General features: G+C 44.8%; 1 protein-coding gene, 1 long non-coding RNA gene and 1 other non-coding gene across 3 annotated transcripts in view; 2 read left to right on the top strand and 1 right to left on the bottom strand.

Annotated features, from left to right (window-relative positions):
* The window catches only part of SPTLC1 (serine palmitoyltransferase long chain base subunit 1), a 52,794-nt gene extending 46,577 nt beyond the window's left edge, over positions 1–6,217 (top strand). Inside the window, exons 13-15 of the mRNA XM_026519215.4 lie at positions 138–255; positions 3,121–3,194; positions 4,795–6,217. Of these exons, the coding sequence (XP_026375000.1) occupies positions 138–255; positions 3,121–3,194; positions 4,795–4,888 (286 nt within the window). The 3' untranslated portion in view covers positions 4,889–6,217. The remainder of the gene's footprint in view (positions 1–137; positions 256–3,120; positions 3,195–4,794) is intronic.
* A 5,437-nt stretch (positions 6,218–11,654) lies between these two features.
* Positions 11,655–23,463, top strand: LOC113270141 (uncharacterized). Its single transcript, XR_008956904.1, has 3 exons — positions 11,655–16,821; positions 17,356–17,499; positions 20,116–23,463. It is a non-coding gene; the product is annotated as an uncharacterized LOC113270141 (long non-coding RNA).
* LOC113270255 (U6 spliceosomal RNA) lies at positions 12,233–12,336 on the bottom strand. Its single transcript, XR_003321762.3, has one exon. It is a non-coding gene; the product is annotated as a U6 spliceosomal RNA (small nuclear RNA).
* Positions 23,464–26,417: the final 2,954 nt, after the last annotated feature.

The following is a 26,417-nucleotide window of genomic DNA, read 5'->3' as shown; positions in this document are numbered from 1 at the left end:
AGCCACCACATGATGCTTCCTGGAAAAGCCACAAGCTTTCGTTCCATTCATTAATGCAGACTTTGTACAGTTACTTAGATGTGGGATATCCTTGCGCCCGGAAGGGACTTAATGCTTGCGTGTGTGTTTCCTTTCAGCATTTCTGGGTTAAAAGTTGTGGGGGAGTCACTTTCTCCAGCATTTCACCTACAACTAACAGACAGCACTGGGTCTCGAGACAAAGACGTTAAACTCCTTCAAGAGATTGTAAATCATGTAAGTATGTAGTTCTTCTACCCTGAACCCACGCAGTGTTTAAATGTCTAATGATTGGCCTTCCAGAAAACCCATTTGCTTAGCACGTCCAAAGCCAGGCTTTCATACATGTGGGTGGGGTGGCATTATGAGTCACGATCCCACAGAGCACTGGACAGCTGTCTGGGCTGAACCCCCAACATAGCCCAGAGACAGGTCAAAGTATTCTTGTAACCGGGAAGGAAGAAAGACCACTCACTCCTTTACCAGGCCTAATTTGGAGGTTGATTTAAATATCTTTCTCTCCTGGAAATGATTTTACTACTAATTGTACCTTAGTTATTAGCTGAGAAATGCCTTTCTGGGGAAGACCGCTTGCCGTTCTGTGCTCAGTAGAGCTGTGTGTCCTGGAGCCCTGCCCCGCTCACTCGCCTCCGTGCAGCTCCTCCTTCCCCCTCACAGTGGCTCTGCCTTTACTTGACTCTTCAGTACAGCTAGCATGCGTTTGAGAATGAAAGCAGGCTTCGTTCTGCCTCCCTGTGCTGCTCATTCTGACGGTTCCTTTCAGGGGCTCCTGCTCCGAGGCCTGCCTCCGGGTGTCAGGGTGATGGCTGTCCTCTATTGTGTGCCTTTGCCCGGCTGTGGCCAGGGGGTCAGGCCTCTCTCCCTGGTCACATGGCTGCTCAGTATGGAGACCAGGGGTGATGCCAGCCTCTGCTTCCCAGCTTGCTTTAGCTGTCCTGTGTCCTACAGCGTGAACCACTTCACCTGGAAGGACGGATAGTGGAGAGCTTCCTGTAGTTTGTGGCCTTCTGGAGTCAGTCATCTTATAAAACAAAACCAAACACAGAATCTGAGATTCCTAACTACAGAAATGCATGAGATTATGAGCAGTCAGGCTGCAGTGATTCTCGCCTTCTGAGTGCAGAGGTGCCACAGGTGTCCCCTTGGGTACAGCTCTGCAAGCATGAAGAAAGCCAGACTCCCTCTCACGGGAAGAAACATCCCAGAGGCAACTTTTACCGCCTTGGCACTTTTACTGTAATGTCATGTGAGTATACGCAGACGTAAAAGGAAGTACATCATCCTTGTGGTTAGGGTTCTTACACAGATGTGGCACCGGAATAGTTTATAAATTAAATGCAAGCTAAATGGACACAGCAGTGAAAGAGCTGGCACACTGGCTTTGTGTGACAGCTGAGCTTACACCCTAAGGACCTATGGACCGCTACAGAGCAGCCTCTCAGAGCCGCGAGCCCCATCACCCCAGTCTCCTCCGGCCCCCCTCAGGACGGCTCTCTGCACCTGCTCCACGCCGTGGGATGTGCGCCATCCCTGCTGCCAGGGCGCTCATTCCACGTGAGAGCCCCCTCAGTTCCTTCCTCAAGAGACCTCAGCAGTGGGGTCTTCCTTCTGTTTGTGCCAGAGACACTGAAGAGGGCAGGCGAGAGAAGCGTCGGATACACAGGCCACACTTGTGTGTCTTGTCCTCAAAACGGAAGAGAAAGTGAGAGTCTGCGCAGCTCACCGACGCGTCTCCATATGAGGCCCCGGCCCGAGGCCGGCTGTCTCCATGCAGTCCTCCCGAGAGCTGAATCAGAGAGCAGGGCCTGGGGTTAGGGGGGACAAAATACAGTCTTCAAACTGCATTTGCGTAACAAAGGGAGGTCTTGCAGTGTCTTTACGTCCTCCTCTGGAGCTCTGCTTCACTGTCTGGTCCGTGTTGGGGGGAGAGGAGGTGGCTGTGGTGCAGACTTTCGCGTGAGCTTTGCAGAATGCAGAGCTCTTGCCAAGTTCTTGTTGAGTTGCTTGACAAGACACTGTTTTTACAAACTGAGCGATGGTTTATAATGTTTCTTAGCTAGCCAGGGCTAGGAACAGAGCCAGTCCAGATGTTTTCGGGAGGAGTTAACTCCTCCAAGTACACTCCAGATGCAGCATCAGTAAGAGTCTGCCGTGTTGCCTGCTGGTGTTTGCCGAAGGGGGTTTGGCAGCGGGAAGCCAGCCTGGCGGCGGACGGCGTGGCCCATCCCCAGCCAGACACCCTCACTGCCCGGCCCTGGGGATGCTTATCCCTTTCTGTATGCGTCCCCTTGCTCTGACTGATGCTTTTTTAAATAAAATTCAGAGACCAAAACATTTCACCCGTTTAAACTAATACAGTTGAGTGGTTTTGAGTACACTCACAAGGCTGTACACCCACCTCATTCCAAAGCATTTTCATCAACCAGAAAAAAACCCTGATAAGCCATGACTTCAGTCTGATTTTTATACTTTCTTTATTTTGATAGAGAATGTTTGAATTTTTAAAAAATATTGACAAGTGGTTAAGGTATGGAAAAGCTATGCAAAAAATGGACCCAGACTGTTCTAGCCCGGTAGCACCAGCTCGAAGGTAGCCCGTGGAAATCAGAGGAATTGCTAATATCTGAAGTGTGAACAGTTTGTCTCTGAAACCGTTCGCCTGGTGTTACTATTAAGTCCAGCTTTTGGTTAGTTTCCAGGGCTTTGCTGGGACTATTTCCACATGTCCTACTTCTGCTTTGTTTAAAATGGAAACTCCTAGCTACCGGTGGCTATTTAAATTGAGTAAAATTAAAAGTTGGGTCTCGCGGTGGCACGAGCCCTGTCTCGCAGTGCTGGACAGCCACACAGCTCGCGGTGGTGCTCTGGGCGGTCCTGCAGGAGGGCGCCGCAGCAGGACCGTCGTACCGCTTGGGGCTGCTCCGGACAGTGTCCTGGTATTGCCGTTTTGCCTTCTCGCAGATGTAACTGGAAAAATGAATTAACGCTGTGGTTAGGGATAGCATTTCAGAGCACCTTCCTGATGTAATGAGCACAGCGTCCGCGGCCCAGCTTGCAAACGTGTCCCTCTTCTTCATACAGTGCATGGACAGAAGCATCGCATTAACCCAGGCACGCTACCTGGAGAAAGAAGAGAAGTGCCTCCCTCCTCCAAGGTTGGTGGATGTTAAAATGTGACCTGACTTGTTTTTCCTTCTTCCAGAACTCTGTATAAAATGTGTTTTGTTCTGAAAATGTTTGAAAGACTGTCACAGGATGAGGAAGAATGCGTACTATACTCAAGTATAGTACATCATGTTTCCTGTTCTTAAACTAGCCATTTTACATTTTTAACTGTAAAGCCCCCCCAGGACTCACTGTACCCTCCATTTAACTCAAAGAAGTGTCTGAGACCCCAGGGCTGATCTGGGACAGCTGAAGTTCTGATCCGCAGCGGTCTACCGTGACCCTAAGCTGCACGTGCTGTGCCGGCCATGTCCGCCGTGAGGGCCGTCCTGTGGGAGGGGCACATCCGGATGGTGGCATTGACCCCACTGCTGGCTGGAGCGCCGCATGGTACTTCAGCTGGCAAACATGTATAAACCACCCGGGGAGAGGAAGGCAACAGTGGGGAAGATCTAGAGAGGTTCAAGAAGCTGCACATGGGAGGAGAGCACTTGGACTCTTGGTTTAAGATTGGTGCTCAGTCATCAGCACTTCAAGTATAGCCGAAGGAGGTCGACGCCCAGAGCACGAAGCGCTCAGGGTCATAGCACGAGGTCGGTGAGGTCAGAGGAGGAGGGCATGATTCATTCTGGCCTGGAAGGGACTCAGGCTTCCGAGGGCAGGTAATGCTCAAGCCAAGCCCAAAAGGTCAAGTACGTCAGACAGACTCGTCGGTACCACCTTCGAGCAGGTGTGCAGTGGTGTGGAGACCCTCGGGTGCATCTGGGGAGCTAGAGCACAAGCGTGAGAGGGACACGCGAGGGGGCCCTGGAGAACGGGGAAGGCCCAGGGGGTCGGGGGCGACTCTCGAGTCCTGAGTACTGCAGACACACAGGGCCAGACTGGGATTCTGGAAGACCACTGGCAGCAGCTCGGACGTGCCCTAAAGATCCTGCCCTTTCATGACTGATTACACCCAGGCGAAGCCGTGATCCTGTGTTTCAGGAGAACGGGCTGCACTTGCTCTGTGCCCTCAGGGCTCCCTGCCCAGCACAGTACAGCTCAGTGAAAGTGTCCAGTGGATGATACAGATGTTTGCAGAGGGAAGTGGGGGAGAACAGGTTGAACCGCCCTGTCAGACTGATAGTTTTGGTCTTCAGTTGCCCGAAAACCTAAAAATTTCTGCCTTTCCTCAAAGTGTTACAGAGCTTCCACATGACTTACTGAATTGTGAATGGGTGTGGGCATGCAGGCACTCATTGATCTGAGAAATGTTGAATTCCAGAGTTGGGCCTGATGCTGCGTGCTGCAGTAGATGAGGTAAAGGGCAGGGGTCCCAGCAGCCCCCAGGCGGAGCCCCACCACGAGGTTCCCTGACTAGGTGCACCACCAGTGAGGCCAGGAGGGGCAGACGTCTGTAACTGGCCGGTCCGTGTCCAGGCTTGTGGTCCGGAGAGTCCCTGCCACGACTGTTCGACTCTGCTGCATAGTGAGGAAGTGGCTGTAAACATAGGACCACGAATGGGTGGGGCTGTGTTCCAGTAGAACTTGACTTACAGAACAGGTGCCGCAGACTCTCCTTTGACGATTTTCTGTGTCGTTATTTCTCAGCATTAGGGTTGTGGTCACAGTGGAACAAACAGACGAAGAACTGGAGAGAGCCGCGCACACGATCAAGGAGGTGGCCCAGGCTGTGCTGCTTTAGGCCGGGTCCTAGGGCCTGGCGGGCGGCTGCCACGCGGCACACGCACAGGCCTCTGGTCACTGCCTTGTGACCTGGGAGAGGCCTGTGTGTACCTGCAGGGTGGCCACCGGGCGGCATGGGTGTGGACGGTGCCCAGCCACGAGGAGGATGCTGGTTATTTTTAAAAAGAAAACACATCTAAAAGCCCAGGAACTGATTTTTTTAAGAAGAAAACTAATGACAGCGTATAACTGGTATTTAAATTGTGCTATTTAGTACTATTTAAATGTTTTATTATACTAGTATTTTATATTCTTTTTTTGTTGTTTAAAAATGGAGCTTCAGTTTATCTTCTCTCCCTCTGGTAGTAAAGAGCGTGCAAGCACTTCTTAACTGTTCCTAGAATAACGTCTCTGCAGCATTAGAGCTTGGAGGAACACTCATCGTCTAGGACTCAAAACCTATTCTTGAGGGTCTAATTCAACCGCATCTTTTTCAGCCTTCGTCCTGTGCAGCTCAGTGGTGGCTAATATATAAGGAAACACTTTCTGTGCGATTATGATAAACTTTTCATTGTAATATATTTGAATCCTAGCATTTTTATATATATTAAATATTGGTGTTACACCATTTCTAATAGCTAATTTTAACATCTCTAACCAGAGAATGAGTAGTCATTGTATTTCCTAAGTGATCAATAATTTAAATCAAATACTACTTTATTTTAATATAATTGACCTTCACATTTATTATGTGTTGACTTCTAATCTGTTTTAGGAGGAGGGTTACTGCGATGTTCCTAGAATAGAAATCATGTCCTTGATATTTTAGACTATCTTGAATGTATTCCTTTTTTGTGAAGTGGGTTTGCCTAGGGACATAGAACTACAGTCTTTTTCTAAGCTAAGGAAAATTACTTTTCCTTTTAGCTTATGAATTTCAAATATCTGAAAATGTGAACGCACTAAAAATAAAGTTTTTAAGCTGTACTTTAGCTATCTGTTTTTTCTTTAGCAAACCAGGTTCGTTTGTGTAAATGTTTGTGCAGGGTCACATAGGGTAGGGCATACATATTACACCATTATTTCTTTTCTTAGTAGAGGTAAAGGAATAAAATTGTTTTTAAAAATGTACAAGAATGCCATTTTTATAGTCTATGTTCATATTAACAAATGGTCTTCAGCATCTTGTTAAATAACATATTTTTTAATGTTTAGTTTCTATTTTGCTTGAGGTATTTCGTACATATGTGCCTTGTGATTGCTGCTGCTTTAAAGGATACAGTACTCTCTTTGGGGGATGAATCTTTTTGCTTAATTTTTTGATGAAATAAACCTACATTCCTGGTAATCCTTCTCTTTCCATGTGTAATATATTCAATAGTATAGTCTCTTGATTTTAACTTTTCTGCATGTGTAGGGTGGTATTCTCGGTGTCTGTGTTTAGAAAATAGTAATTGAATTTCTTAGTGCCTTTCTTCAGTATGTAGTGTCTGGAGCTCTCTAGCTTCCTACTGGTGTGAGCCGGGGCCACTACGACGGCACGGATGCCTGAGCGGTTGTTTGCATTAGCAGACAGTGACAGCAACTTTTCAGCTATTTTTATCGTATTTTCTGAGTCAGCATATCAGCATCTACATATTCATTGCTATGTTTTAAAAATGATAGAAGCTCCTGGAAAGATGGTGGAAACAACACATGGTGTTGAACCTCAGCCCTTGGGAACATCAGCATTTTGAACAAAAAAACAAAACTGAAGTCTTTCTATTAAAACTTCACAGTGACCAACATCCAGTTATATACACCACAAAAAGTATATGCTAGGAACAATAAAGTTGTATAAAACTGAGGTGGAATGCTGAGAGAAAACTCCTCTCCAGTCTGAAGCAGGGCACACATTTCTCTGAGAGACCGTGAGAGGGTTCTGGAGGGCTCTGTTGGTGACCCAGCTGGGGCAAGCAGCGCAGAAGCCTTTTGGGGACAATTTTCATTCGGCACAGTTGCCCAGTCGTGAGAAGAGCCAAATAACTGCTCCCTTTCTTTTGTCTACAGCTAGGTTCCAACTCAGGAAATGTGGGGCTCTGAACAAGTTGGGACAGAAAAGAGAGCAGTATTTCAAAGGTAGAACTCTACAAACGGGACAATATGCATCTGTTTTATGTACCACTGGAATGTAATATGCCAGTCATAGGATACATTTCAATAACAGAAATATTACATGTGTGGAACAGGTGCATCTTTAAATCTATGAAATAAGACAGTAATCATCGGATGTGCAGGCCTGATGCCCTCTTTCCTTGTGGACGTAAAACCGTAGTGTTCCGGAAGACAGAATGTGTGAGGACGACGATGGCCACCTACATCTCAGTTATCTCTGTCTTCCCAAAACACTGTCCTTATGAGGACATCAAATAAAATCATCCATAACTCACACCCTTGGTGTGGATTATGCTGTAGAGAGCACCTAAACTTCATTTTCCTACCTAGTGCCTTGTAAAGAGGAAAATGGGCTAGAAAGTTTAATGATGGTGGAACACACATAAAAGAAGTCACCTCTGAAAAGCAACATACAAAGCAAAACAAGTGGAGCAACATTACCAAGAGATTTGAGGGGAAAAGAAATGTGAATCAAATATCCAGAAAAACGGTCTTTCAAGTAAGAAGTTGGTAGAAAAACAGTTTAAAGGTAGAGCTCAGTTCTGTGTTCATAAGCCTTCCTGAGGAATCTGTTAGGGGACAGCCCCATCTGATCAAGAAATAACTGCGAAATTAGAATTAAAGTAGTAAACGGAAACATATTTAACACAAAAGAAAGCAGTAAAAGGAAGAACAGAGGTACAAAAATCAATACGAAACAAATAGCAAAACCCCACTAACCATATAGATAATTGCATTAGAACGTAAATGGACAAAACATTTCATTCAAAAGGCTGAGGTTGGCAGACTAAATTTTTTTTTTAAATTTAAACTATGCTGAGATATACTTCACATTCAAAGCCAGAAATAAGTAGAAAGTAAGGAGATGAAAAATATGCCATTGAACCTAAGAGAGTTGGAGTCACCGGTATCAGTATTAGAAAAATAATGGGTTTTTAAAACAAGAAATACTACTACAAATAAAGACATTTTGGAATGATAGAAGTGTCAATGCATAGTGAAAATGTAACAGGTGTATATGCTCCTAAAAACAGAATCCTAAAATACATAAAGCAAAACTGGCATAATTGAAAGACTAGATAATTTAACAGTAATAGTCGGAGATTTGAAAAAGCCCACCCTACATAACCGATAGAACAACCAGCAAGAAAATTAGTATATAAAGAAGGCCTGGACAGCAGGACAGCAGTATCAACCAACTTGAGCAAACCTACCTCCATTTGTAGAACATTCTACTCAGAAACTCCAGGACACAGTCTTTTCAACTGCACATGAAAGCCTTTAGGATAAACCACATGCTGGGCTGTAAAACAAATCTCAATAAATTTTAAAAGGCTGAAATCATAAAGTATATGTTCTCTGTTCACAACACAAGTCAGAGAGTCTCAAAACTGGAAAAACCCCAAGTATCTAAATAACTCGTGGATCAAAGAAGAATCACAAGGGAAGCTTCTTAAATCTTCGAAACTGATTAAATACAACAAAATTTATGTGACACAACTAGAGCAGCGGTTAGAAGGAAATTTGTAGCTTTAAATGCCTGTATCAGAAATGAGGAAGACCCTCAATGCCATCACACGTGTCCTTCTAAGAGGCCAAAGGAGATGACCCTTGGACACAGAGGAAATCACCCCAGAGGACAAAGCTGTATGAAGACAGGCAAAGGCTGCAGTGAGTGGCCACAAACAGAGGAACACCAACAACCACCAGAAGCCGGAAGGGGCAAGGAACAGAGTCCCCCCCCAGAGCCATCAGACGGAATGTTGCCTTGATGACACCTTGATGTAAAGTAGACCCTCATTGGGCGCCTGGGTGGCTTAGTCGGTAGAGGGTCTGCCTTCGGCTCAGGTCATGATCCCAGGAGAGTCTGGGATCTCAGCAGGGAGTCTGCCTCTCCTTCTGCCCCTCCCGCCTCTCGTGTCCACTCTCTCTCACTGCTTGCTCTCTCAAATTCTTTAAAAATAAAGTAGACCCTTATCTCACACTATTTACAAAAATCAACTTATAATGGAGCAGAAGCCTAAGTATCAGGCTATACTATAAAACTTCTAGGAGAAAGCATGGGAGAAAATCTTTTAAATCATTGGTTAGGCAAAGATTTCTTAATGTAGAACACCAAAAGCATGGGCAAAAAAAAAAAAAAAAAAACATCGATAATCTTCATTAAAATTTTTTTATTTCCAGGGGTGCCCATGTGGCTCAGTTGGTTAAGCATCGGACTCTTGATTTTGGCTCAGGCTGTGATCTCAGGGTTGTGAGATCGAACCCTGTGCTGGGCATAGAGCCTACTTAAAATTCTCTCTTCTCTCTCCCTCTCCCTCTCTACCCCCCACCCTGCTCTCTCTCTTGCTCTCTCAAAAAAAAAAAAAAAAGTTTTAAAATGTTTTAAATTTGCTCTCAAATGGACAGAATGAAGGAAATGAAGACAAGCCACGACTGTGAGAAAATTTGCAAATCATACATAATCAAGGAGTGTATTCATGTATGTAAAGAAATTATAAGAAAAAAAAAATCCTGATTTTAAAATGGTGGAAAACATTTCACCAAGAGCAGTTTAGTGTCTAAAAAGCTCATGAAAACCTAATCAACATCATTAATCATTAGAAAGATGCAAAACGAAACTACCAAGATACCACTAGATACCACACCCACTAGAATGAGTATAATAAAAAAGATCATACCAGCCATTGGCAAGGTAGAGAACAAATGAAAACCTCACACTGTGCTGGTGAAAATGTAAAATGGTGCAACTACTTTGGAAAACTAGTTTGGCAGTATTTTAAGAAGTTAACATAACGTTCCCATATGAGCCAGCAGTTCTACTCCCAAGAGAAATGAGAACATGCTCACACCAACACCTGTACATGAATGTTCATAGCCTGCTACTCGTAGTAGACCCAAACTGGAACCCATCCAAATGTCTGCCAACTGATGAACGAGCAAACAAAAGGTGCTATGTCTGTACAGTGGAATACAACTCAGCCATTAGGAAGAAATTACTGCTAATGTGTTAAAATATAGATGAATCTCAAAAACAAAAACATTCTGCTAAGTGAAAAAAACACCAAATCACACAGCTTTTTATGCAAGATCCCATTTTCATTGTGCTGCTTCTGTTTGTTGATTATATATAATCCCGAGAAGAAGAACATGTTGCCATCATTTGGGGGATATTTTTAAATTTTCATTCTTATGCAACGTTTTCAGTCGGGGTGACTCTTGAGTGAGATTACTTTTTGAACGATGTGCATAGACTCTTTGCTGTTAGTTTCTTTTCTTTTAAAATATAAAAATGTCAGGGCACCGGGTGGCTCAGTGGGTTAAGCATCCAACGCTTGATCTCCACTCCGGTCTGATCTCAGGGTCATGAGTTCAAGCCCTGCGTCGGGCTCCATGCTGGGCGTGGAGCCTACTTAAAATTAAATTTAAAAATGTCAGCAAAGTAAAACATGCACATGGTTAAAAAAAACAAATTGTATTGAAGGATTTCCACCCCAGCAGTTCCCATGCTCAGCCACGCTATCAGGAGGCAGCCCCTTAAAGCATTTCCCTTTTGTTCCTTCTGGAGAATAAAACATTTGTCTAAATAATTCTATGCCCCCATTTCCTCATTTATCAACCCGAAGTCATAATTAGAATCTCCCGTTTTGAAAATGTTTTGTACATTTCCCCATTTTTCTATTTGAATTACCCCCCCCCCCGGTTTATTTTTCTATTAGCTCCCAGTTTATGCTAGGCAATAACTCACATAGTTTCATGCAGCCGTCTTGTTTAAGATCTGCCAGCTGTATCTCTCTCACTGAGCAGAAGCCTAAATTTTGATGTAATGAGAGCCATTGATTTTTTTTTCCTTACAGTTTATGCTTTTGTTTGAGCCCATTTTAGCATTCTTTGCTCTCTATTGATTTCCAGTCTCTGTTTTTCACATTCAGGATTTTATCTAGAGTCTGCCCCTGGGTCCAGGGTTAGGTAGGGACCCAGTCTTATTTTTCTTCTTCTGTATTCTGTATTCCCAAGTCATTCTCTGTAAACAGTCTGTTGTTTCCCCATTAATTTATTTTTATACTTTATCTTTTCTTCTTTTTTAAAGATTTTATTTATTTATTTGACAGAGATAGACAGCCAGCGAGAGAGGGAACACAAGCAGGGGGAGTGGGAGAGGAAGAAGCAGGCTCCCAGCAGAGGAGCCTGATGTGGGGCTCGATCCCAGAATGCTGGGATCACGCCCTGAGCTGAAGGCAGACGCTTAACAACGGAGCCACCCAGGCGCCCCTATTTTTATACTTTATCTTATACCAAGTCTCACACAAACATGTGGGTCATCTCCAAGTTGTCCTTTTCCCGTGGTCTATTCGTCTGTTCTTGTGTCAATTTCAGTATGTCTTTATTAAAATATGGCCCTTGGGTGCCTGGGTGGCTCAGTTGGTTAAGCGTCTGACTTCAGCTCAGGTCATGATCTCAGGGTCCTGGGATCGAGTCCTGCGTCCCGCTCCTTGCTCAGCAGGGAGTCTGCTTCTCCTTCTGCCCACCCCCGCCCATACTCTCTCACTCTCTCTCTCAAATAAATAAATAAAATCTTTAAAAAATGAAAAATAAAATAAAATAAAATAAATAAAATAAAATAAAATAAAATAATAAAATAAAATAAAATAAAATAAAATAAAATAAAATAAAATAAAATATGGCCCTGTAGCATGTCTCAGTATCTGGCAGGACACACCCACCCTTTGTTTTCTGTAAAATTCACTTTAATATTCATAGATTTTGATCTCTTTGTATGTATTTTTAAATAATTTTGTTGAGTTCCTTTGAAAACAGTTGGAATCTTGATACTGCATTTCACTCATAGATTAAATTAGGAAGAATCAACATCTTATAATATTAAATGTGCCTATCTAAGAGCATAGGATATCTTTGTATTTCAATCTCCTTTATTAGAGTTTTTGTTTCCCCATAGAAGGATTTTGGATTCTTGGATAATTTCTAGTTATTTTATACTTTATCATCATAATTTGTATCTTTTATTATATTTAGTACAGTTATTGCTGGCATGGAGAAAGACCATCAGTTTTTTTTTTCCTCCCCCCCCCTTGTTTTTATTTAAATTCCAGTTAGTTAACGTACAGTGTAATACTAGTTTCAGGCGTAGAATTTAGTGGTTCAGCACTTAACACACAACACGGTACTCATCACAGGCTCCCTCCTTAATAAAAACATGGAACAGTTCACTAACCTGAGTGTCATCCTTGCGTGGGGGCCATGCCAATCTCCATATTGTTCTAATTTTAGTATATGTGCTGCCAAAGCGAGCACGACCACCGATTTTTGTAAATTGATCTGGAAAACTTGCTGAACTCCTGTACTGTTTACAGTTGACCTTTAAACAACATGGGCTTGAAATGCGTGGGTTCTCTGATATGTAGATTTTTTCCAGTAAATACAGCACAGTACTATAAATGTATTTTTCTTATGATTTTCTTAATAACATTTTCTTTTCTCTAGCTTTATTGTCAAAATGCAGTGTATAATACACATAATAGACAAAATATGTGTTAATCAACTGTGTTGAGTAAGGCTTCTGGTCAAGAGTAGGCTATTAGTAGTTAAATTTTGGGGGAGTCTGAAGCTTCATGGGGATTTTCTGCTGCATAGGCGTCAGTGTCCCTAACCCTCATGTTGTGCAAGGGTCAACTGTAGTTTAGTGGTTCTTTTGTTTTTTTTCTAGGTAGATGTTCATTATACTTCTTACTTCCTTTTCTTTTGTTACAGCATTGCCCAGGATCTCCAGAACAATGTTGAATGGTGGCAGCGGCGCTGGGCATCCTTACCTTGTAATGAATTATAAAGAAAACCCATCTAAAATCTCTCTGTTACATTTCTCAACTTAAGTTGCTGCCGAATTCTTGGGATATAACCCTTAGCAAATGAATGAAGTTTGGATCCCCTGGGAAACAGACATCAAGACAGAAAGAGGCATGCAAGTTGATTTGGCCTATTGATGTGACGGATTACATTGATTGATTTTTTTTTTTAAAGATTTTATTATTTATTTATTTATTTGACAGAGATAGAGACAGGCAGCGAGAGAGGGAACACAAGCAGGGGGAGTGGGAGAGGAAGAAGCAGGCTCATAGCGGAAGAGCCTGATGTGGGGCTCGATCCCATAACGCTGGGATCACGCCCTGAGCCGAAGGCAGATGCTTAACCGCTGTGCCACCCAGGCACCCCTACATTGGTTGATTTTTGCATGTTGAACTAGCCTTGCATCCCTGGGACAAAGCCCACGTGATCATGGTGAATAGTTGTTTTAAGACGTCGCTGGGTTCATTCTGCTACCGTTTTGTTGAGGATTTACGCATCTAGATTCATGGGAGATGTTGATGTATAACTTTATGTGTAGGTCCTTTTTGTTGTTGCTTGGTATCAAGGTAATGTGACCTTGTAAAATGAGTTGGGAAGTGTTCCCTCCTCTTCTCTTCACTGGCAGATGTTTTGTGAAATTGGTGTTAATTCTTTATGCTGGAGAAATTCTCTGTTTGAAAACATCTGGAACCTGGAAATTTCTTTTCTCAGGAACTTTTAAGTTACAGATCCTATTTTTTAAAGGTTATAGGACTATTCATGTATCTGTTTTACCTTGTTGGGTTTTGGTAGTTTGTGGTTTTCAAGGCATTAGTCCATTTCTTCTCAGTTGTCAAATTTCTGACCCGTGTGACAAATTTATGATTTATAATAGGATTTATATATAGGATCCTTTGTGGTGCCCTTCTCTCTTTTTGACACTGGTGATTTGTCTTCTCCCTCTTCTTATCCTTGTCAGCTGAGCTAAAGGTTTGTTAATTTTATTGATTTTTTTTGACAAATATGTTTTTTGTTTTACTAATTCTCTCATTTTTATGTTTTTATTTTCAGTGCTTTCTGCCCTTTTTAAGAATTTCATTCTTTCTACTTCCTTTTTTGTTGCTGTATTTTTTCTTTTCTCTTCTTTTTCCAACCTCTTGAGCTGAGAATTTAGATTATTGATTGATATATTTTCTCTTTTCTAATGTAAACATTTATTTTCTAATGTAAACACCATATTAGCTGAACCCCACAAACGTTGACATGTTGTATTTTCAATTTCATTTCAATTTTCATTCAACTTCATTCATTTTTATTTTTAAGTTTCCTTTGAGACTTCCACTCTGCCCCACAGGTAATTTAGAAGTGTGTTGTTGAATTTCCAAGAATTTGGAGATTGTTCTATTGTCTTTCACTTACTGATTCTTTAAACATTTTTATTATGTTCGATTAGCCAACGTACTGATTTCTGATTTGATTCCATTGTGATTAGAAAGCATACTGTGTATAACTAAAATTCTTTTAGGTTGGTTAAGGTTAGTTATATGACGAGGATATGGCCTTTCTTCCCAGTGAGTGTTCGGTGAGACTTGCACAGGGTGTGTACTGTGCTGTTGTTGGGTGGAGTATTTGATCATGTCAGGCAAATCCAGTGGGCCATGCTGGTTAGCAAATACTCTAAGCTGGAGCTTGAAATCCTCGGCTTCAACTGTGAATTTATGTGGTTCTCTTTTCTTTTCCACCAGGTTTTGCTTCGTGTGTTTTGAAACCTTGCTGTGTGCTACACACAGACTTAGGATTGCTGGATCTTGGTGGGTCGACTGACCCTTTAGCGTTCTGTGATGCCCTTTTTTGTTATTATAGTCACTCTGCCTTTTTTCTAGTTCATATTTGCATGACACAGCCTTCCCATCCTTTTCTTTCCTATGTATCTATGGCGTTATTGTGAAGTCATTTTTCTTATAGACTGCGAGTGATTGAGTCATGTGTGTTACCCACTCTATCTCTACCTTTTTCACTCTTAATTTTTTCCAATTTTACTGAAGAATAATTGATCTCTGTCTTTTAATTGGTATATTTATACTACTAGTATTTAAAATAGTCATTCATATGTTAGAGCTTAAGTCTGCTGTTTTAGTGTTTTGTTTTCTGTCCCCTTTTTTCATTCCTTTGTTTTGTTTTGTTTTTAGGGTTTTTTTTTTTTTGCTTGCTTTCTTGTCAGTTACTTGAACATTATTCAGCATTAGATTCTTCTTTATTTATAATATTTTTTACATGCCACTTTGTGTAACGTTACTGCCAGTTTCGCTGGCTGTGACCTGATACCCCTGTGATATTCATTTTTATCATTTTTATTCATTTCACTTTTATTCATTTCACTTTTATTCATATCACTTTTATTCATTTACTTGACAGTGATATTCCACTACCTGTGCTCTTTCCGTGTTCTACTCTCTGAGTGTAGAAGCCTTACCTCCCTTTAGATCTTTGATCCTCCCCATGTCTTTTTTTTTTTAAGATTTTATTTATTTGACAGAGTGAGAGAGCACAAGCAGTGGGGGAGGGGCAGAGGGAAAAGCAGACTCCCAGCTGAGCAGACAGCCCTACATGGGGCTCGATCCCAGGACCCTGAGATCATGACCTGAGCCGAAGGCAGACATTTAACCAACTGAGCCACCCAGGCACCCCGATCCTCCCCACTTCTTAAATATAATTGTCTTAAGTGTTTCCACTGCATGCATTGAGCACCACATGAAACGGTGTTACAATTTTGACTTCAAACATAAAATATAATTAAAGAAACTCAAGAGGTGAAGAGCAGTCTGTTATCTTTGCCTCTGTATCTTCTCATTCCACTGTCCTTGTCTTCCTGTCTGAAGGTCCCACCATCTTTCTGTTGTCATTTTCTGCTTTAGTCTGCTCAGGCTGCCATGATTCATCCTACAGCCTGGGGGCTTTAACAGCCCAAGTGCATCCTCACAGTTCTGGAGTCTGCAAGTCCAAGGCAAAGTGTCAGCAAGGCATCGTTTCTCCTGAGGCCTCTCTCCTTGGCTTGTAGGCTGCCCCCTCCTGTGTCCTCACATGCCTTCTGTGTGCACATACCCCTGGAATCTCTTCCTCTTTTTTTTTTTTTTTTTAAGATTTTATTTATTTGACAGAGAGAGAGGCAGCGAGAGAGGAAACATAAGCAGGGAGAGTGGGAGAGGGAAAAGCAGGCTTCCGGCTGAGCAGGGAGCCCGATGTGGGGCTCGATCCCAGAACGCTGGGCTCATGACCGGAACCGAAGGCAGACACTTAACGACTGAGTCACCCAGGCGTCCCTCTTCCTCTTCTTGTGAAGACCACTGGCCCTATCAGATTAGGACCCCACCCTCAGAACCTCACTTAACTTTAGCTACCTCCTTAAAGGTCTTATCTCCAAATACAGTCACACTGGGGGTTGGATTTCAACATATGAATGGGGGGCAGGGGGCACAATTCAATCCCTAACATGTTTTTTTAATGTTTGGGGTGTTTTGTTTACCAATCTTTAAAGGTAAGTCTGCCAGCACCAAATTCGTTTAATTTTCCTTCATCTGAGAAGTCTACTTCTCCTTCATTTTTGAAGGATAGTTTTGCCCAATATAGGATTCATGGTTGACAGATCTTTTCTTTTATTTTTAGAAAAATGTATCACTGACTTCTGGCCTTGACAGTTTCAGAAGCAAAATCTGGTATTATTATTATTTTTTAAAGATTTTTATTTATTCATTTGACAGAGATAGAGACAGCCAGCGAGAGAGGAAACACAAGCAGGGGGAGTGGGAGAGGAAGAAGCAGACTCCCAGCGGAGGAGCCTGATGTGGGGCTCGATCCCAGAACACCGGGATCATGCCCTGAGCCGAAGGCAGACGCTTAATGACTGAGCCACCCAGGCGTCCCAAAATCTGGTATTATTAATTCCGTCTTCCAGTACAGGTAATGCATCATCTGTCCCTGGTTTTTAAGATATTTTTTTTTGTCTTTAGTTTTTCAGAAGTTTAATAATGACGTGTCTTTGATTGAATTTCTTTGGGTTTATCCTATTTGGATTCCCCCAAGCATCTTGAATCTGTAGTTTTATGTCTCTTGCCAAATTTGGGAAGATGTCAACTATTGTTTCTTGGACTACGGTTTCAGCCACACCCTCTTTCTCTTTTTTCTGGAACTTGGATGATAAATGTTGGATATTTTGGATACTTAGTAAGACATCTGTTTCACAGATCCCTGAGACTCCATTCATTTTTTTCAGTCTGTTTTTTCTGTTTTGTTCAGACTGAATAAATTCCATTGATCTGTCTTCAGGTTCATGGATTCTATCCAAAGTCAGCTCCATTCTACTATTGAGTTCATTCAGTGAGTTTTTCTAACTTCTATTTCTTTGCAGAGATTTTTTTATTTTTTCATTTTTCTCAAGAGAATTTGTAATTGTTTATTGAGACTTTTTTTAACTTTTATTCATTTACTTGACAGAGCACAAGCAAGGGGAATACCAGGCTGAAGGAGAGGGAGAAGCAGGCTCCCTGATGAGCAGGGAGCCCGATGTGGGGCTCCATCCCAGGACCCTAGGATCATGACCTGCACTGAAGGCAGGCACTTAACGGACTGAGCCACCAGGTGCCCCTCTTGAAACATTCTTAATTACAGTTTTAAAATCCTTGTCAAATACTTTAACATCCTTTCATTTCAGTATTGGCATCCGGTGATTTTTTTTTCTCAAGCTAGTTTTCCTGGTTGTTAGTATGATGAGTGAATTTTTATTGTATCCTGGACAAAATTTTGGTTCTAGTGTTAGGACACTCTTAATGCTATTTAAATCTTCTATTTTAGCAGGCAAGTGTCCCCGTTTACATTTACTGTCTACATTCTGACCTGCTTTTGTGGGAGAGGTTAGTTTTTGGAGCCTTTACGGTGCTACTGGCTGGGCTCATTCTTCTGGCACTTCTGGGGCTCTCGCTCAGTCCTCCTTGTTGCTGCCTTAAAGGGTGGAAGTTGCTTTCCTGGGCAATCTGTGTTGCTAGGCCACCTTCTGCCATGGGAGGTGGGAGGGGCTTAAACCACTGGGCCTGGGTCTTCTCCTGCCACCAGGTGCAGAGCACAGACCTGCTGGGCTGTCCCAAGGCTGCCTCCTTGGAGGATCAGCCCATCAGGCAGTTCCCAAGTGCGGAGTGGGGGTTGGGTCAGCCCACCAGGGCTTTGAAGGCAAATCGGGCTCCCTGCTGTGTCCTCTTGTGAACGGTTGGTTAGCAGCCCCCATTTGGGCTCTGTTGGGCTCCTCCTTTTCTGGTTCTTTTGCCAGGCCTTTCTTGTTTGTTTGTCTCTGCCCATTGACTGTTCCAGGCTTCAGGCCTCTTTGGCACCCATGTGAGGCATATGGGAGATTAAAGACCTCAGCGCATCACCACACCTGAAGACCTGCGGTCCCCAACCAGTCCCCCTTCTTCTTTTCCACTCTCAGAGTCCCTTTGCCATTTTCTGTCAGATGATTTCCAGGCTATTTAATTGTATTTGGGAGAAAAAAGGTGGATACGTGAATTTATGCTTTCTTGTTCGAAAGCTGGAAGTACCATTTAAGATTTTGCAAATAGAAAGTGGAATGAAGCACTTGGAATCCATGGCTGCAAGAGCCACTGCTTGGCCCTGGCACAGAGCAGGCACCCTAGTAATTACTGGTTGAGTGAATGATGAGTGGAGTTTTCACAGTCCGCCTTCAGTATCCTGAAGGCTTTTGTAAGATAGAGCCCCATTGCCCTGAGTTCTTGGACAAGAATACTCAAGAATGCTTCTCGGGGTTTGTAGGCTGCACCTTTCTGAGCAAAAACCACGTTGAACTGGTAGTCTGAAGGTGGGAGAGTGGTATTCTCCAAAAGCTGTTCGCACTGCTATCTGCTCATATCTCTGTTCATCTGCCATTCTGTCCGTCCATCTCTGTCCTCATATAGGTATTTATCTAATCACCTTGAGCATCGTACCGCTTTTCTCTTTTTGAAAAAGCAAAAAACTTGCTTTGTTCAGTATCCAGACATACTTACCATAATAAGTCAGGGCTCAAAGACAACCCCTTAGCCAGAATCTTTCTTCAGGAAAGAGGCCAGCATTTAACATATAGAAATGACAAAATTTTTAAAATTTTGCTCTTAACAGCACTGGATTAACACGACAGAACATCAGCATTTTTTAAAGCCTCTAAATGTTGAGATTTCAATAAGATTTCCTTCAGCGCATGCTCCCTCTTGTCCGTAAATATTACAGTGCCTCTCAGATGTGGCTTTTTAAACGAATGCATCTTAATGAAGCCGTAAATAATTCCATGGCGAGATATCCACTGCACAGGGTGTGCTTCACAAAGCATCACACCCGCGGGTTTTGTTTTTGTAAATCTTTTACTCCCTAGTGGACACCCCACTTTCTGTATCCGAGAGATGAATGCATAAGGAATTCATTAAGAAATCAGGCTTTGGTGGGACAGCTTTGATTTGACACTTTTGAAATACGATCCAGGTCACGGTGGTGAACGGTACAAACCTTTTTTTTGGCACCAGCATCTGGACTTGATTATTTTAAATGAGGTTGTGGGGCGCTGGCGTCCCCCCTCGATGGAGCTGCTACTGCAGCCAGACCTGGTACCCCGAGATGATGCGGGAAATTAGCATGGGTTCCAAATACCTGGAAGCAAACGTGTCCTGTAATTCTCGGCTTTGTTGTGTCAGCGCCTTGTGTCTAAGCTTTTAGAACGCCACCCTTCGTGCTTCATCAGCGATGATGGCTTTCATGCCGAGGATAAACTAACCCTGGAGCGTTTCATTTGCAGGCAATGTCTCAGCAGCGGAAGTGACCCTAACTAGGCTCTTCGATGAATATTTATTAAATGGATAAAAAAATAACTCCAAATAACCTGCCACTCATAATGTGGCTAGTGTGCTGTGGGCAGCTGTGTGGCTCCCCGCCAGCTTGGTCGCACGGGCTGCGCTGCCTTGGCGGCCCCAGTGGCCAGGAGTTTGAAGCCAGACAGTCTCCTGCCCCGCGCCATCTGCAGTCAGACAACAGTGGGTAAAATTGGGCTGTTACCCACTTTTCAGCAGCTGATATGTCCAGTTTTCTGATCTGGGGAATGTTTATATCTGCAAGTTTATTTTTCAGGATCAGAGTCTGGTTAAAAGAGAAAGAAAACAAGCTGTTTCACATCTGAAGAGCTTACCGACCGTCCGTCTTCCCTCTTCTATGTTGTTTCAGAAACAATCACACGGCCACTTCTCGGGCACTTTCACCGAAGCCAAATTCCATGCACGCTTATGCCTCAAAGATGAATGGCTTGTTTTGATATTTGGAAGGAGCTTAACGACACATGTTTTGGGAAGAGATTCTGCACCAGGAAGATCCGAATGCGGACCCTCGTTTGTGCACACGCACGCCAGGCTGACGCAGTTGGTTCCCATGTATTTCTCTCCCCGTGTCTCAGCCTAACGTCAGCCAGGGGTGAAGAGTTCAGCGTCCGCAGAGTTGTGTCTCAAAGCTGCATCTCCCGTAAACCCCCACAGAATCGACTTACAGAGGAGAAAGCAGACACAGAGACTCTAACGGCTGGGGTGTCACCCAGACCTGCTCGTGATGCCCGGGACCCGCACTTGCTGCACCTTTCTGGCTGTCACGCAGCTAACCCAGGACGGAGTAAACATTGTCCTGAAAGATAAAATCTCAGGAAACCACTAATGTCCCAAAGGGCCCTTGAATCTGCCTTGACTTCTAACCCAACATGACTTTTCTTTGTTCTACTTGGCAACACGCTTTATGTCCCACTCACAAATTCTACTGCTAACTTTGGGATCGTGTCCCCCTTCGAATTAGGGCATTTGTTTTTTCCCTTCGTGTATCAGAAATGGCTTCTATGAACCACAAAGTGAAGGAGACTAATTTATTTGTTACAGAATAGGTGTTTGTACCTTGGGAACACTACGGAGATTCCTGGGGCCTTGCTTCTGAATGACTTTTCTTCTGGCTTCTGCGCAGGCCAAGCAGACTCTCCCACGTTGAGAATGCAGGACTTTGGAGTCGGGAAGAGAGAATTCCAGTAACAGCCTCCCAGTTTCTTAGCCGTGTAGCCTGAGGCAACATTTTGAGCTTCAGCCCCCCACTCTGTGAAACGAGGTGGAAGCACCTGCTTCTCAGGGCTGCGTGGGGACCGCTCAGGGGCAGAGGCGATAGGATGCACTGAAGACGGCCAGTCCGGGTGGATGCCCACCGCGAGCGCTCACGGTCAGCTCTGATCGAGCGGATGCGTGCAGGTGTCTAGCCTGGTGCTGACTGGTTGTGTCTGAGTTGGGGCTCCCTCAGATGCAGGCCCAAAAATGAGGATGACAGTGACAGAAGTTTATTTGGGAGGCGATCCCCAGAGGCGCCTGCAGGGGAGGCCGAGGCACTGACATAGCTCCAGGGAACGGCATCCGTGAGGGCGTCTGTTGTGGCAGCTGGGGCTCAGTCCTGCTGGGGACCTCCCAGCTGACTGCTTGGTGAGTCCGAGGCTGGTTAGCGACCATCACTCCTGCCCACTCTGGCTGCTCCAGCACGTCCTCGCCCACCCAGCGCAAGCTCTCGTGGCCACGGCGCTCGCCGGAGGGATCGTGGGTCTGCGGACGTGAGCTCCAAGGAAATGTGGCATCAGTAGTGTCTGCTACAAATGCTGTTACCGGTTTGCAAAAGAACTCGGCATTTACCGGGTACCTCAAGTGACACTGGTCGCTCTCGGCACAGTGAGCAGGCCTGGTGTGCGGCTCAGGGTCAGCCCCGGACACAGACAGCAGGTGCTCACCTCCATCGGGCACTGCCCGGGGTTGCCGGGGACTGGGCTCCCTGCCACTGAGGCAGACCCTCAAGGAGCTGACAGCTGGGGGCGGCACGCTCTTCCTGGAAGGAGTAACCGGATGGCGCGTCTGTCCCGCACATTCGCCCTATCTTGCTTCTAGAATTCCGGCAGGCAAGCTCTCCTTGCCCGGTGCCACCCCTCCAGGACCCTTCTTTGGAAGAGAGGCCTCCAGGTGCTGACATGTGGCGTGAAAGCGCCGGCCCCCTGCCAAGCACACTCCAGCAGGGCCACCAGCCCCCAAGTTCCCCTCACACACACTGCTGGCTCACGTCTTAGCACCCACTCTTCAGTGCGAACATAGACGAGTATTACCATCGTGGGGGAAACCAAAACAAGTGAGCACACAAAACAGACCATTCAAGTAAAAAATCACACACACACACCACACACACACACCCCACACATACACCTGTTGTTGGATACCATCAGAGAGAGAAGAGAAAATTCTGCATCACGAATTGAGAATAACCATCAGAGGCCAAAAATAACCTAAATTAATTTTTTTACAAGTTCAGCAGGTGGAGTAAAAGATGAAATTAAGGATTTATTGGGCTAAAGGGGATGGAGACATGGAAAATACAGGGAAAATGTAAGAAAGGTAGAGAATCATTCTAGGAGGCACAATAATTAACAGAAGGTATAGAATAAAAGAACAGAGATGTATTTTTATTTTTTTAAGATCTTATTTTTAAGTAATCTCTACACCCAATGTGGGGCTCAAACCCACAACCCCGAGATGAAGAGTCAGCGTGCTCTACCCACTGAGCCAGCCAGGTGCCCTGGTAACATATTGTTAAATAAACTGAAAGCTTAGCTGCTCGTTAGGCATTGGACCTTCTACAGTGATTATTGGGTAAATGGATAAATAACCCAGGCTTCTCCCTCCTCAAAAACGAGAGACATGAGTTTGCATATTAGGGAAGCCCATTGAACACCTCAGAGATTGAGCTTCAAAGACCTATGGAGAAGTACATCCTTACGCAACTTCACATATCGTAGCTAATTGAGTTTCCGAACTGTGTTTCAAAGTTAACCTGTTCAGTTCATAAATAAATAAGCATTCATAAAAGGTGGTGCCTTGAGCTGTGGTTCTAACTTTAAGAGGGCCGACACAGCCAACTTACAGAGGCTGAGTGAATCAGACTGAATCCCCATGGTTGTGAGTAAAGTCAGCCTCCAGTAAGAAACATCGTTAGAACTTAAAGTGAATGAATACAGTTGTCTATACCAAATAGTCTGAAAACTTGGACTATCTTGTGGCAAACATACTCTGGTCCCAAGGTTACAAGAAAACAGTGCATGGAATTATTAATACAACACCATCCATATATCTACTCTCTAGCTCGAGGTTTTTCTTTTTAAAAGCACCTGGTTAAGCAGATTCCCATTTTCTTGGGGTTTCTCATTAAACGCTTCTGCTTCAGCCAAATGTTTAGCCAAGGCTGAATTGGAGAATATGGGACTCTGAGTTCTCTACTTCCACCCAAGCACCAGAGAGAACTGAAATCCTAAACTCCCACAGAGGGAAAAACACGGATCCTCTATTGGGACAGGTGCCACTGATGTCTGCCAAGCAGCCCTTTCCCCTTTCTGGGGAGTTAGTAGAACCCAGGTCAGAGGCCTGCGGTGTGGCCCCTCCTGTGGGAGGAGTCATGACGGGGCCGCACGGTCCTGTAGGACGCCTTGGCCGGGTGCTGGACGGGGTGTGGTGCGACCTGGCTCTGAGCGAGGAAGCACAGGGGCGTACCTGCTGAGGTTGGCTTCATCTGACTGCTCTTCCCCTTGTGCCTCAGGATGTGAGGTTTGGAGCAGGTGCGACCATCTCATCCCGGTAAAGCGGTCCACGGCTGACACGCTGGAGGTGGCGGGGTGGACTGCTGGAAGCCACCTGGGCCCTTGGTGAGCGTGGAGAGGTGCCAGACCGACCTTAGGATTGCTTCCTTCCAGACCTCCCGCGAAGGGGACAATCAAGGTACTCCTGTCGTTCTCAGACGGATATTATGTTCTGGGGATTGGAACATGACACCCCAAACACGCCACCTGGGCATAGGGATTATTTCCGAGCCGAAGGCAATTGAGAAGCTGCAGATGCACGAAAACCTCTGTGTCTTCCCCCTATCGTCCTCAAATAGGGCATGCATTTCCCTTTGTGAAGGTGTCCCCTGCTACCACACCAGCAGGGGGGGAACAGCATTTATGACTAGAGCTGGAGGTGGCACCAACATGAGCCCGCGTGAACAGAGCTTAGGAAATGACCCTGATCTTCCAGTACGTTCCTCCATGGTGCTACCATCCCATAATTTACTGCCACTGGAAGCCCAAACCTGTGTCCTCCGTCCAGCTGTGTCTGTACAGTGTATCACATATAAATCACATATATAATTTATCGTATATAAGCCTCCAGGTCTGTCCACCTCCTTGGGTGTTTACTTCTTTTCTATGAAGACCTTCGTGTACGTGCAAAAATTAAGATTAACATCAAATGAAGGTTGTGTGCCTTTTGTCCTGTTAATCTCTTCATTGGTTTAATTTGCAAAATGCAGTCCAAGAACATAAGAGGGTGGATGAAAAGTGTTTTTCTCCCCTATAGTCCCTTGCTACCCACATTATCTTCAAATACACATGCAAAGAATCAGAAACAATAGTAGCATAGGGCTCAGCAGCAGTACGGGAAGCCAGGAGATAGCGGGAGGCTGTCTTTGCCGCCGGAAAGGCAGAATTCCCCTTCCCCTGGCCTCACCAGCCCTTCTGCTGCGTATCCAGTGGTATCTCATTGTGGTTTTCATTTGGACTTGTTGATACCAGTGAGCTGAGCGTCTGTTTATCCAGACTCATTGGCCGTGTGGGTTTCTTGTAGGAACCGTCCTGTAATGTTATATACTTTGTTGTCTCTTCCCTTTCTGATATGTGAGCTTTCTTTTGTATTCTGATACTGTTCGCTCGTTCTCTGTGTTGCAAATAACTTCTCCCACTCTGTGATTCGGGCAGGTGAGGGTTTCCATTCTGGCTGTGTTGTCATCGAGACTGAACCCACTGCTGTGTGATCTGAGGCAAGCTGTTTGGGCTCCCCTCTTGTCTAATGGGGTGATATAGCCTGGGTCACAGGACGGTTGAGGGCGTTAAGTGAAATAAAGCGTGTCAACAGGGTAGTCGATTAATGTATGGAGATAGCTTTCGTGTTGTTGTGACTCATGGATCCTCAGAGCGGGGGAAGCTTAGAGATCCCTGAGTCCACTGATCCCCGGATTAATGATACGTAGATAGCACTCCCCAGGACCGGGACAGTTTTCAGTTTTACACGTATTAGCTCATCCACTCTTCACAACAACTGTATGCAGAAGATACTATGGTTACCCCAGTTTTACGTATGAGAAAACCGAGAAACAGAGAGCCCGGGACACTTCCCCCAAGACGTCTTGGAATGGGTAAATAAAACGAAGCTGCTGTTTCCGCTCCAGCCTCTGCTGGAAGGAGCACTCCCCACTGTCAGTTAAAAAAAAGGAATGTTGTTTAGAGTAGGCTTAGCCCGGCTTGTGGGAAGTCACTGGGACGGGGCTGATAAGCACCCCAGCCGCTGCAAGGACATCTTGAGTTCCTGAAGAATGGCTGGTGGGGACCGTCACCAAGGTGAGAGGAGCCATAGATCCAGACCTGGGGTGTCGGCCACAGTCCTGCCAACCCCACAATGCCCCGGGCAGCGTTCCTTGCCGCTCTCCCCTAGGTTAGCAAGAAGCACCTTTGGAGGCTGTCAGGAGGGACCACCCCCTCTCCTTACACACAGCTGGCCACCTGCCGACTTTCCTCCTCGGCTTCCATCAGATTCTCAAGGAGGCTCATCCTCTCGGAGAAGGTTCATTTACCAAACACACCACCGGTCTGAATCGTAAGCTCCCCCGCAAAAACTGACAGATATAACTTTTTATTTTTTTAACTTCTACCGTAAAGAGAGTTTCAGTGTCCCTAGCTTCTGGGACTCCTCGAGTGAGTTTTATCTGTGTGAATAAAAGAGAGTCAATAGGTGGTATAGGGAAAGGGAAAAAAATATCACGTGTGCCTGTACCCTCTTAGGTTTGGTGTCTGGGGCTCTGCGTTTTAAATTGCTCACAAAAAAGTCCCCAAAAAATGAAAAAGCAAATTCACGAGAGAAAAAGGTTTATTTCATATCCATCCGAGAGGCCTTACAGAAATGAAATGAAAACCCCGAAGAAATGGTTAGGTCTGAGAACTCATATACCATTTTCAACAGAGAGCAACCGGTTGTGGAGACAAGACAAAGGGAAGGGGGTTTATGCTTCCAGGACAGTGGCCAGTTGTGGGAGGTCAATGTATGGGGGAAACCAGTGGAAGACAAGGGTCTTGGTAAAGGCCTGTTGTGCAGATCACGTCAGTGTTGCCCGTTGGTCTCTGCTGCTGCTGACGTTCTCTTCTTGGCACAAGCCGGGCACGTCATCACCCAAGTTTCGTGACCTGCTTCTAGGTGGAAAGGAGGTCAGAGAGCCTTTCCCGCATCTGCCGTTTCCCAAGTTCCTTTAGCTCAAAATAATCAATGTGCCAACGTGGCATGATTTAGGGCGGCGTGTCCCGATCCCTTCAGTGGGGAGGGTCCCATGGTCTTCCCTCCACCCCCCTCCCCCCAGTCTCCCCTACCCCCACCCCGGGCAGGGCCATTACCTTT

This window comes from Ursus arctos, unplaced genomic scaffold (genome assembly GCF_023065955.2).
Source record: "Ursus arctos isolate Adak ecotype North America unplaced genomic scaffold, UrsArc2.0 scaffold_33, whole genome shotgun sequence".
In the NCBI taxonomy this organism is placed as follows: Eukaryota; Metazoa; Chordata; class Mammalia; order Carnivora; family Ursidae; genus Ursus; species Ursus arctos.
Note: the sequence above shows the minus strand (reverse complement) of the source record. Positions and strands in the feature narration are given on the sequence as shown.